Raw genomic sequence first — 12,086 nt, forward strand, 5'->3', positions numbered from 1 at the left:
TATGCTTACATGTCCATAATGATTCATATACAACCTTGGCTTTCAAAGGACTGTATTTTTTTTTTTTTTTCAAAATGTTTATTTGCCTTTCATCATTATTTATAGATGGGTTTTCAAATTAAAAGTGTTCAAAGTCCCACAGTTCTGTGTCTGTACATATACAGTAGAAACTCCCCTGCTTGGTCTGAAGTTACCTCTGGGGGCTAGCAGCATCTTTCCATGTAAAGAGACTTTGACACCAGCACACTGCATCGATGTGTAGTATATGTCAAACAAGAGTCGATCGACTGGCCTGTTTGTTCGAGACACATTTTTCACAACAGGAGAAACAGTTCAGCACAAGTGATTCCATAGTTACAGAGGTCACAGTAGCATCTTAATCTTTCACTTCCCACTGTACGGCTGAGCTCAGAATTTTTCTTCATGAATGATCCCCTTGTCTGATTTGCTGCTGACTGTTCCAATATTCATCTGACCGGCCATGAGACGCTGTTTCTGAATACTGTTACGGTTTCCGTAGCCAAAATAGATGATTAACCCTGCAGGGAGAGGTGCAGGATCAGAAGAGCCCACCAATTCATTCCATGTCATACATACAATTATGAAACCTCCCTCTAAAGTTAATAAGATTTGTCTGGTACACAAATGACACAGAAACAGTTTTCCTGTTAACAGTTTTTGTGGTAAACACTTTTGGAAACACTTAAAAAAAAATATTGCTTGCACAGTGTTTCAGTGCTGATATAGTAACACTTGGTGGAGACACATTTTGCTGCAGTCAGCATCAGATTTTGGTCATTCTTCTTGGCAGACGTGGTATGAAACAAGTACCAATTCTTAACAGGATTCAGATCCAGTGGTTTGAACTGATCACTGTGGAACATTCGTGTTTTACTTTCTTAACAGTTATGGGGTTGCTGTGGGTTTTTGCTTTGTATTAGAATTAGAATTACTGCCCTGCTGTGAAGTTTCTCTGATGCTTTACCATATACATTGGGGCAAAAAAGTATTTAGTCAGCCCCTTATTGTGCAAGTTCTCCTACTTAGAAAGATGAAAGATGTCTGTAATTTTCAACATAGGTACACTTCAATTATGAGAGACAAAATGAGAAAACAAAAATCCAGAAAATCACATTGTAGGATTTTTAAAGAATCGATTTGTAAATTATGGTGGAAAATAAGTATTTGGTCACCCACAAACAAGCAAGATTTCTGGCTCTCACAGACCTGTAACTTCTTTAAGAAGCTCTTCTGTCCTCCACCTGTTACCTGTATTAATGGCACCTGTTGGAACTTGTTATCTGTGTAAAAGATACCTGTCCACAACCTCAGACTCCAAACTCAACCATGGCCAAGACCAAAGAGCTGTCGAAGGACACCAGGAAGAAAATTGTAGATGTGCACCAGGCTGAGAAGAATGAATCTACAATAGTCAAGCAGGTTGGTGTGAATAAATCAACTGTGGGAGCAATTGTAAGAAAATGGAAGACATACAAGACCACTGATAATCTGGGGCTCCACGCGAGATTCATCCCGTGGGGTCAAAATGATCATGAGAACGGTGAACAAAAATCCCAGAACTACACGGAGGGACCTGATGAATGACCTGCAGAGAGCTGGGACCAAAGTAACAAAGGCTACACACTATGCAGAGAGGGACTCAAATCCTGCAGTGCCAGGCGTGTCCCCCTGCTTAAGCCAGTACATGTCCAGGCCCGTCTGAAGTTTGCCAGAGAGCATATGGATGATCGAGAAGAGGATTGGGAGATATCATGTGGTCAGATGAAACCAAAATAGAGCATTTTATTAAAAACTCAATTAGTCATGTTTGGAGGAAGAAGAATGCTGAGTTGCATTCCAAGAACATCATATCTACTGTGAAGCATGGGAGTGGAAACATCATGCTTTGGGGCTGTTTTTCTGCAAAGGGGACAGGACGACTGATCCGTGTTAAATGAAGAATGAAAGTGGCCATGTATCGTGAGATTTTAAGCCAAAACCTCGTGAGAGCATTGAAGATGCAACGTGGCTAGGTCTTCCAGCATGACAATGATCCTAAACACACTGCACAGGCAACGAAGGAGTGGCTCTCTAAAATGCATTTCAAGGTCCTGGAGTGGCCAAGCCAGTCTCCAGACCTCAGCCCCATAGAATATTTGTTGAAGGAGTTGAAAGTCCATGTTGCCCAGCAACAGCCCCAAAACATCACTGCTCTAGAGGAGATCTGCATGGAGGAATAGGCCAAAATTACAGCCACGGTGTGTGCAAACCTGATGAAGACTTACAGGAAAAGTTTGACCTCTGTCATTATGTTACAAAGTATTGAGTTGAACTTTTGTTATTGACCAAATACTTATTTTCCACCGTCATTTACAAATAAATTCTTTAAAAATCCTACAATGTGATTTCCTGGATTTTTTTTCTCATTTTGTCTCTCACAGTTGAAGTGTACTTATGTTGAAAATTACAGACCTCTCTCATCTTTCTAAATAGGAGAACTTGCGCATTCAGGGACTGACTAAATACTTTTTTGGCCCACTGTAGATTATATTGCTTTAGTTAAAGTAGACCTGCATTGAAATAAATGTGGTCAGATTTCAGAAAGAAATAGCTGATATGTATTTATAAGACCCTTGTGAATGCAGTAAAGTAAATCTGTAAGCCCAAATTTGTAATTCAGCGGCGAAATCTTCGTTTAAAAAATGACAAATTTGCAGCTAAAATTTAGCCCTCTGTGAAAACAGTTTGTACAGCTGTATCATTTCCATGACGTCAGGGACAAGACGACGTGCTCCCGCCTTCAGTTCGATCCCGCATTGAAATTGATTTTATCTGTTAGCAATGTTACTTATACAGGTCCTGGTTTCAACATCCAAAAGTAAGCTGTAATGAATGTGAGATACAGATCTGTGTGCTCAGATCAGCAACGACAGCGGGCGCCGTTCTTCCTCTCCCGCTCTCTGCCTCTGCTGCACTTATTAAGTCTGCGGGCTCGTTAACAAGCTCGTTAACCGCTGACGCGGGCCGCTCACACCGCCCGTGTCTGCTTTGCAGCCGGGGTTGTGTCAGATTCAGCGCACAACACCAGCATCACCTCTCTGTCTACTGAATGGAGCTGCAGCACACTTGGCACAAGTCCTGAGATTACGCTCGCTGTTTTAATGCGAAGCGGCCGGTACACCTGTTGCTGCAAGGACAGACTTCTTGCGGCAAAATCCACACCGCACGTCTCGGCAATCGGAGCCCCAGAGCTCCATGGACGCTGAGAGAGGTTTATATATTTTTAATGACTGGGATTCTTTGCGGGTCTCCCCTCCATATCCCACGATGGTACCGGAGGCGAAAGACAGTAGATTTTCATTGTGACACCACTCAATCAAACGGGCGTATGAAAAAGTCCCCCAAAATAATTTTCAAGCACAAATAAAAGAAATGTGTACTCACCAAAAGTAGATCCTTCTGTATAAGACAAGAAAGAGGTGCAGATGCAAACTGACGTAAATCCACAAATTACAATTGGTGCAATGCATGCTGGGAGAGGGTCTTGTCTGTGACGTCTTGGCAGCATCCATGATGAGAGGGACAGTTTGCGGAGGGCTAAATGTTAGCTGTAAATTTGTCATTTTCAAATGAAGATTTCTCCGTTGAATGACAGATCTGGGCTTGCAGATTTACTTTACTACATTCAGAAGGATCTCATGTGTAAATGTAAGTAATTTTTTGTTCAAAAAATCTGACTGCATTTTTTTCAATGCAGGTCTCCTTTAAGCCCTGGTCACAACCCACCGTGCGTTTTTTTTCACCGTACGTTTTCTGCGGATGCCACGGCCACTACGTTTTTGTGAAAACGTACGGAGGCAGTAGCAAAGGGAGGGAGGGAGTACGTTCAGCGCACGTCTCTATGAGTGTAACGATAGAGTTGACAATAAAGCTGTGTGTGTGTGTGTGTGTGTGTGTGTGTGTGTGGGGTTGGCTTTTCTTTTTTATGAGCGGGACTGGAGCAGCAGGTGTTTATCGGCGTCGGCGATGCATGAGCATGTCCAGCCTGCTAGTTAGTTGTACAAGTGTTTACTTGCCTCGAAAAGTTACAGCTAGTTAACAGACTGAAGCTGTGGAGTGTGTGTTGCTGACGTTTGGAAATAAAGTCCAAGTTCAAGTGAGACACTGCGTTGTGCATGCATGTCTGTTGGCCTCCATAGTATGTGGTGAGTGCCGTAATCCGTACTGCCTACATACGGATTTGGTTAATTCAATAGTACCTGAATGAAAATGTGCCGCTTTGAATCCGTACTGAGGCAGTACTCACAACGTGCGTCATTTGTACTGCTGGTGAATCCGCAGCCTGACCGCAGCGAAAGTTCTGCATGCACTAAAACCTCTACGGCGTGTCTGCGTGTGTCTGCGTGCTCCTAAATTCGTACTGAGGCAGTACTTACGACGTACGGATCTCCAAATTTAGCCCACGTTTTTGCAAGTAGACTGCGCGCACGTGCAAGTATGGCGGGTTGTGACCACGGCTTTAGGCACACAAATCGTAGGGAAGGTAACCCAAAAAATTGTTTAGATTATTATGCAAGTATCAAGTTTTGCATGTGTTTACCTGACACTGATTCATAAAATAATATACATATTGTTTGAAAATATAATATGGGCTCATCTTTAAGATTCATTTGGACCTCTATGCAGACTGGAACTTTACATTGGAGGAGGAAGATTTATCTGGAATGTGTGAGCTGTTTAAATGTGTAATTTCATTTTTCATATTTTATATAAAGATTCTAGAAAGGCTACTTGGTGATTTTTGTTTCTGAACTGTCCAACCAACAGTTAATTGCGATTTTATCAAGAGATTACACTCTGAAAACTGTTGATCATTTGGAATGCAGACAAATCAGATAACTTTAATGGCAGGTGAAGACTTTTGCTATTTGTGATAGACTCAACTTCATCATACCCACTAACATCCAGACAGCGTATCGTATCCACGTATCTTCACCTAACTGCACCATCAGGTAGGCATTGATGAATGTGCTCAGTAAGGGCAGCAAAGGGACAATCGGCACCTGCATTTGTAGAAAAGCAGCAAACACTTTTCCAGATTATGTTTATTAGAAACGCCCAAGTGTTTAATCCAGATCTTCTCACCATAAATGATGCCTTAGTGGTATTTTGAGGGTGTCTCCAGATAAAAAACAGGATGAGCAGTATGCCGACGGCCAGGATGCAGACACAGGACAGGCTCCATGCTTCGAAGCGAGACAGCGCGTCTAAAGCTTCAGTCACTGTGACGCACAGTGCGACTATACACACCACTAGAGAAAGACATTCATTTCAGATAAAACCAAAAATCTGCTAGTGCTGCATGCTTTGCCATCAGCTCTGTTTCACACATACCACAGACTATAGTCAAGATTGTCACTGTTTTTGAGGTGACAGCAGACGGAGATGAAGGGGGTTTCAGGCAGGCTAACTTTGTTTTTGAGCTGACATCCCGCAGAGCTGATTTTTCTGATAGGTCTGCCTGGTACCTTCATGGAATAGAAGAAAAGGGACATAAGCTGATTTTATCGAGTTCAAAGTCAGGGAACCAACAGGGTTTTATGGATGAAATAAATGTACCTCAGTATTAGAATGCATATGGCCACAAGTGTGTAAGCAAACAGAGTTCCAATGGACATCAAATCCACCAAGGCTGCCAGATCAAACAGCAGAGCCATGATAGCTAAAGAGAAATAAAAATCAAAAGGAGGAAGAATGTGAAAATTCAAGATTATAGACGTCATCACATGCAACATACAAGATGACACTGAAAGTCTCAGAGGATGATTGAATCATGTTCCAACAAACACATACAGTGAGGAAAATAAGTATTTGAACACCCTGCGGTTTTGCACGTTCTCCCACTTAGAAATCATGGAGGGGTCTGAAATTTTCATTTTAGGTGCATGTCCACTGTGAGAGACATAATAAAAAAAAAAAAAAAATCCTAAAATCACAATGTATGATTTTTTTAATAATTTATTTGTATGTTACTGCTGCAAATAAGTATTTGAACACCTGTGAAAATCAATGTTAATATTTGGAACAGTAGCCTTTGTTTGCAATTACAGAGGTCAAATGTTTCCTGTAGTTTTTCACCAGGTTTGCACACACTGCAACAGGGATTTTGGTCCACTCCTCCATACAGATCTTCTCTAGATTTTTCAGGTTTGGAGTTTCAGCTCCCTCCAAAGATTTTCTATTGAGTTCAGGTCTGGAGACTGGCCAGGCCACTCCAGGACTTTGAAATGCTTCTTACGGAGCCCCTCCTTAGTTGCCCTGGCTGTGTGTTTGGGGTCATTGTCATGCTGGAAGACCCAGCCATGACCCATCTTCAATGCTCTGACTGAGGGAAGGAGGTTGTTTGCCAAAGTCTTGCAATACATGACCCCATCCATCCTCCCTTCAATACGGTGCAGTCGTCCTGTCCCCTTTGCAGAAGAGCACCCGCAGAGTATGATGTTTCCACCCCCATGCTTCACGGTTGGGATGGTTTTCTTGGGGTTGTTCAAAAAGCTCTTTTCTGGTCTCATCTGACCACATGACCTTCTCCCATGCTTCCTCTGGATCATCCAGATGGTCACTGGTGAACTTCAAATGGGCCTGGACATGTGCTGGCTTGAGCAGGGGGACCTTGCTGCTCTGCAGGATTTTAAACCATGACAGCATCACGTGTTACTAATGTAATCTTTGTGACTGTGGTCCCAGCTCTCTTCAGGTCATTGACCAGGTCCTCCTGTGTAGTTCTGAGCTTTCTCAGAATCATCCTTACCCCACAAAGTGAGATCTTGCATGGAATCCCAGACCGAGGGAGATTGACAGTCATCTTGTGTTTCTTCCACTTCTTAATAAATAATCATAACAGTTGTTGTTTTCTAACAAGCTGCTTGCCTGTTGTCCTGTAGTCCATTCCAGCCTTGTGCAGGTCTACAGTTTTGTAATAGCTCTTTGGTCTTGGCTCTGGTGGACAGGTTGGAGTGTGATTGATTGAGTGTGTGAACAGGTGTCTTTTATACAGATAACAAGTTCAAACAGGTGCAATTAATACAGGTAAAGTGTACAGAATAAGAGGGCTTCTTAAAGAAACATTAACAGGTCTGTGAGAGCCAGAATTCTTGCTGGTCGGTAGGGGTTCAAATACTTATTTGCAGCAGTAATATACAAATAAATTATAAAAAAAATCATACATTGTGATTTCCGGATTTTTTTTTTAATTTTTAGATTATGTCTCTCACAGTGGACATGCACCTAAGATGAAAATTTCAGAGCCCTCCGTGATTTTTAAGTGTGAGAACTTGCAAAACCACAGGGTGTTCAAATACTTATTTTCCTCACTGTATACACACACACACACACACATATATGTATATATATATATATATATATATATATATATATATATATATATATACACACAGTAGTGTTCAGAATAATAGTAGTGCTACGTGACTAAAAAGATTAATCCAGGTTTTGAGTATATTTCTTATTGTTACATGGGAAACAAGGTACCAGTCGATTCAGTAGATTCTCACAAATCCAACAAGACCAAGCATTCATGATATGCACACTCTTAAGGCCATGAAATTGGGCTATTACAAAAAAAAAGTAGAAAAGGGGGTGTTCACAATAACAGTAGCATCTGCTGTTGACGCTACAAACTCAAAACTATGTTCAAACTGCTTTTTTAGCAATCCTGTGAATCACTAAACTAGTATGTAGTTGTATAACCACAGTTTTTCATGATGTCTTCACATCTGCGAGGCATTAATTTTGTTGGTTTGGTGTGGCACTTTATGTACGTATGTTCAAATGATCAAAGTCAAATTGTACAAAACATGTCTTTTTGTTTGGAAAATATTATGGAATGTGTAACAGTGGAAATCATATGTGAAAAATCAAAAAATATAATTATGAGTTGTGTTTATAGAGCTCCGGGATCAAATTTAAATATTTTTGTGGATAAATTAACTGAAATGTACAACACAATTAATAATAGTAAGCTTTTATTTGTTTGTGGAGATTTTAACATTGATTTACTTAATCCTCATGGTCACGCACACATAACAGAATTTATAAACTCTGTGCTTTGTATGGGCTTGTTTCTAGTAATCACACTTCCAACTATGATAACTACGAATTCATCAACACTTATCAATAACATATTAACAAATGCTACTGTAGGGAACTTAACAGGTGGGTTGCTCATAAGTGAAGTCAGTGATCATTTACCGGTTTTTGTAGCTTTCAATTCATTTGCTGATAAAAAGGAACAAAAAGAAATGGTAAATTTCAAAAGGAAAATAACTGATGCTTCTATTGTAAACTTCAGAAGGGACGTATTACATCATGAATGGTGTGATATTTATAGTGAGGATATTGATAAATCATATCAATTGTTTGTTTCCATTATTTCTAACTTGTATGAAAAACATTGCCCATTTGTGCCTATAACTGGAAATAGAAAAAAAAATTGATAAACATTGGGTTACAAAGGGACTCCAGAATGCATGTAAAAAGATTTTTTTTTTTTTGTACAAACAGTTTATAAAATTTAGAACAAAGAAGCTGAAAGTAAATAAAGATAATTAAAGATAATTGGCAAAGCTTCTGGGGAAAACCTGGTCTTGTTAGGAGAGACGGCATCCATCCCACTTTGGATGGAGCAGCTCTCATTTCTAGAAATCTGGCCAATTTTCTTAAATCCTCCAAACCGTGACTATCCAGGGTTGGGACCAGGAAGCAGAGTTGTAGTCTTACACACCTCTCTGCAGCTTCTCTCCCCCTGCCATCCCCTCATTACCCCATCCCCGTAGAGACGGTGCCTGCTCCCAGACCACCAATAACCAGCAAAAATCTATTTAAGCATAAAAATTCAAAAAGAAAAAATAATACAGCACCTTCAACTGCACCACAGACTAAAACAGTTAAATGTGGTCTATTAAACATTAGGTCTCTCTCTTCTAAGTCCCTGTTAGTAAATGATATAATAATTGATCAACATATTGATTTATTCTGCCTTACAGAAACCTGGTTACAGCAGGATGAATATGTTAGTTTAAATGAGTCAACACCCCCGAGGCACACTAACTGCCAGAACGCTCGTAGCACGGGCCGAGGCGGAGGATTAGCAGCAATCTTCCATTCCAGCTTATTAATTAATCAAAAACCCAGACAGAGCTTTAATTCATTTGAAAGCTTGACTCTTAGTCTTGTCCATCCAAATTGGAAGTCCCAAAAACCAGTTTTATTTGTTGTTATCTATCGTCCTCCTGGTCGTTACTGTGAGTTTCTCTGTGAATTTTCAGACCTAAAACTCTGTAAGTGAGATAGAGTATCTCGTCAATAGTTTTACATCCTCATTGAAGACAACTTTGGATGCTGTAGCTCCTCTGAAAAAGAGAGCTTTAAATCAGAAGTGCCTGACTCCGTGGTGTAACTCACAAACTCGCAGCTTAAAGCAGATAACCCGTAAGTTGGAGAGGAAATGGCGTCTCACTAATTTAGAAGATCTTCACTTAGCCTGGAAAAAGAGTCTCTATAAAAAAGCCCTCCGTAAAGCTAGGACATCTTACTACTCATCACTAATTGAAGAAAATAAGAACAACCCCAGGTTTCTTTTCAGCACTGTAGCCAGGCTGACAAAGAGTCAGAGCTCTATTGAGCCGAGTATTCCTTTAACTTTAACTAGTAATGACTTCATGACTTTGTTTGCTAATAAAATTTTAACTATTAGAGAAAAAATTACTCATAACCATCCCAAAGATGTATCGTTATCTTTGGCTGCTTTCAGTGATGCCGGTATTTGGTTAGACTCTTTCTCTCAGATTGTTCTGTCTGAGTTATTTTCATTAGTTACTTCATCCAAACCATCAACATGTCTATTAGACCCCATTCCTACCAGGCTGTTCAAGGAAGCCCTACCATTATTTAATGCTTCGATCTTAAATATGATCATTCTATCTTTATTAGTTGGCTATGTACCACAGGCTTTTAAGGTGGCAGTAATTAAACCATTACTTAAAAAGCCATCACTTGACCCAGCTATCTTAGCTAATTATAGGCCAATCTCCAACCTTCCTTTTCTCTCAAAAATTCTTGAAAGGGTAGTTGTAAAACAGCTAACTGATCATCTGCAGAGGAATGGTCTATTTGAAGAGTTTCAGTCAGGTTTTAAAATTCATCATAGTACAGAAACAGCATTAGTGAAGGTTACAAATGATCTTCTTATGGCCTCAGACAGTGGACTCATCTCTGTGCTTGTTCTGTTAGACCTCAGTGCTGCTTTTGATACTGTTGACCATAAAATTTTATTACAGAGATTAGAGCATGCCATAGGTATTAAAGCCACTGCGCTGCGGTGGTTTGAATCATATTTATCTAATAGATTACAATTTGTTCATGTAAATGGGGAATCTTCTTCACAGACTAAGGTTAATTATGGAGTTCCACAAGGTTATGTGCTAGGACCAATTTTATTCACTTTATACATGCTTCCCTTAGGCAGTATTATTAGACGGCATTGCTTAAATTTTCATTGTTACGCAGATGATACCCAGCTTTATCTATCCATGAAGCCAGAGGACACACACCAATTAGCTAAACTGCAGGATTGTCTTACAGACATAAAGACATGGATGACCTCTAATTTCCTGCTTTTAAACTCAGATAAAACTAAAGTTATTGTACTTGGCCCCACAAATCTTAGAAACATGGTGTCTAACCAGATCCTTACTCTGGATGGCATTACCCTGACCTCTAGTAATACTGTGAGAAATCTCGGAGTCATTTTTGATCAGGATATGTCATTCAAAGCGCATATTAAACAAATATGTAGGACTGCTTTTTTGCATTTATGCAATATCTCTAAAATTAGAAAGGTCTTGTCTCAGAGTGATGCTGAAAAACTAATTCATGCATTTATTTCCTCTAGGCTGGAATATTGTAATTCATTATTATCAGGTTGTCCTAAAACTTCCCTGAAAAGCCTTCAGTTAATTCAAAATGCTGCAGCTAGAGTACTAGCGGGGACTAGAAGGAGAGAGCATATCTCACCCATATTGGCCTCTCTTCATTGGCTTCCTGTTAATTCTAGAATAGAATTTAAAATTCTTCTTCTTACTTATAAGGTTTTGAATAATCAGGTCCCATCTTATCTTAGGGACCTCATAGTACCATATCACCCCAATAGAGTGCTTCGCTCTCAGACTGCAGGCTTACTTGTAGTTCCTAGGGTTTGTCAGAGTAGAATGGGAGGCAGAGCCTTCAGCTTTCAGGCTCCTCTCCTGTGGAACCAGCTCCCAATTCGGATCAGGGAGACAGACACCCTCTCTACTTTTAAGATTAGGCTTAAAACTTTCCTTTTTGCTAAAGCTTATAGTTAGGGCTGGATCAGGTGACCCTGAACCATCCGTTAGTTATGCTGCTATAGACTTAGACTGCTGGGGGGTTCCCATGATGCACTGAGTGTTTCTTTCTCTTTTTGCTCTGTATGCACCACTCTGCATTTAATCATTAGTGATTGATCTCTGCTCCCCTCCACAGCATGTCTTTTTCCTGGTTCTCTCCCTCAGCCCCAACCAGTCCCAGCAGAAGACTGCCCCTCCCTGAGCCTGGTTCTGCTGGAGGTTTCTTCCTGTTAAAAGGGAGTTTTTCCTTCCCGCTGTCGCCAAGTGCTTGCTCACAGGGGGTCGTTTTGACAGTTGGGGTTTTTACGTAATTATTGTATGGCCTTGCCTTACAATATAATGCGCCTTGGGGCAACTGTTTGTTGTGATTTGGCGCTATATAAATAAAATTGATTGATTGATTAAATATACGACATATAAAACAAATTAACTAGCATTATGCAGTCGTGTAAGAAGCAGTTTTATTGCAACTTACTGGAAAAAATAAAACACTTTAGTTGGAAGTTTTTAAATGAAATTATTAAAAAGAAAAAAGTTAACGATTATTCATCTTACTTTCATACTGATTCTGACAAAACTGTAAAAGAAAATAAAACTATTGCTGATCATTTCAATGATTATTTTGTCAATGTGGGTAAAAAC

General features: G+C 40.1%; 1 protein-coding gene across 2 annotated transcripts in view; it reads right to left on the reverse strand.

The window, feature by feature from the left end:
* LOC117520171 (cationic amino acid transporter 2-like) overlaps window positions 1-12,086 on the reverse strand; it is a 33,007-nt gene continuing 20,921 nt past the window's right edge. For both annotated transcript variants that reach the window (XM_034181486.1, XM_034181485.1), the window contains 5 exons: window positions 5,620-5,722; window positions 5,395-5,528; window positions 5,146-5,312; window positions 4,955-5,063; window positions 1-539 (listed from right to left, as the gene is read on the reverse strand). In XM_034181486.1, the coding sequence (XP_034037377.1) occupies window positions 409-539; window positions 4,955-5,063; window positions 5,146-5,312; window positions 5,395-5,528; window positions 5,620-5,722 (644 nt within the window). In that variant the 3' untranslated portion in view covers window positions 1-408. The remainder of the gene's footprint in view (window positions 540-4,954; window positions 5,064-5,145; window positions 5,313-5,394; window positions 5,529-5,619; window positions 5,723-12,086) is intronic.

This window comes from Thalassophryne amazonica, chromosome 11, assembly GCF_902500255.1.
Source record: "Thalassophryne amazonica chromosome 11, fThaAma1.1, whole genome shotgun sequence".
Classification (NCBI taxonomy): Eukaryota; Metazoa; Chordata; class Actinopteri; order Batrachoidiformes; family Batrachoididae; genus Thalassophryne; species Thalassophryne amazonica.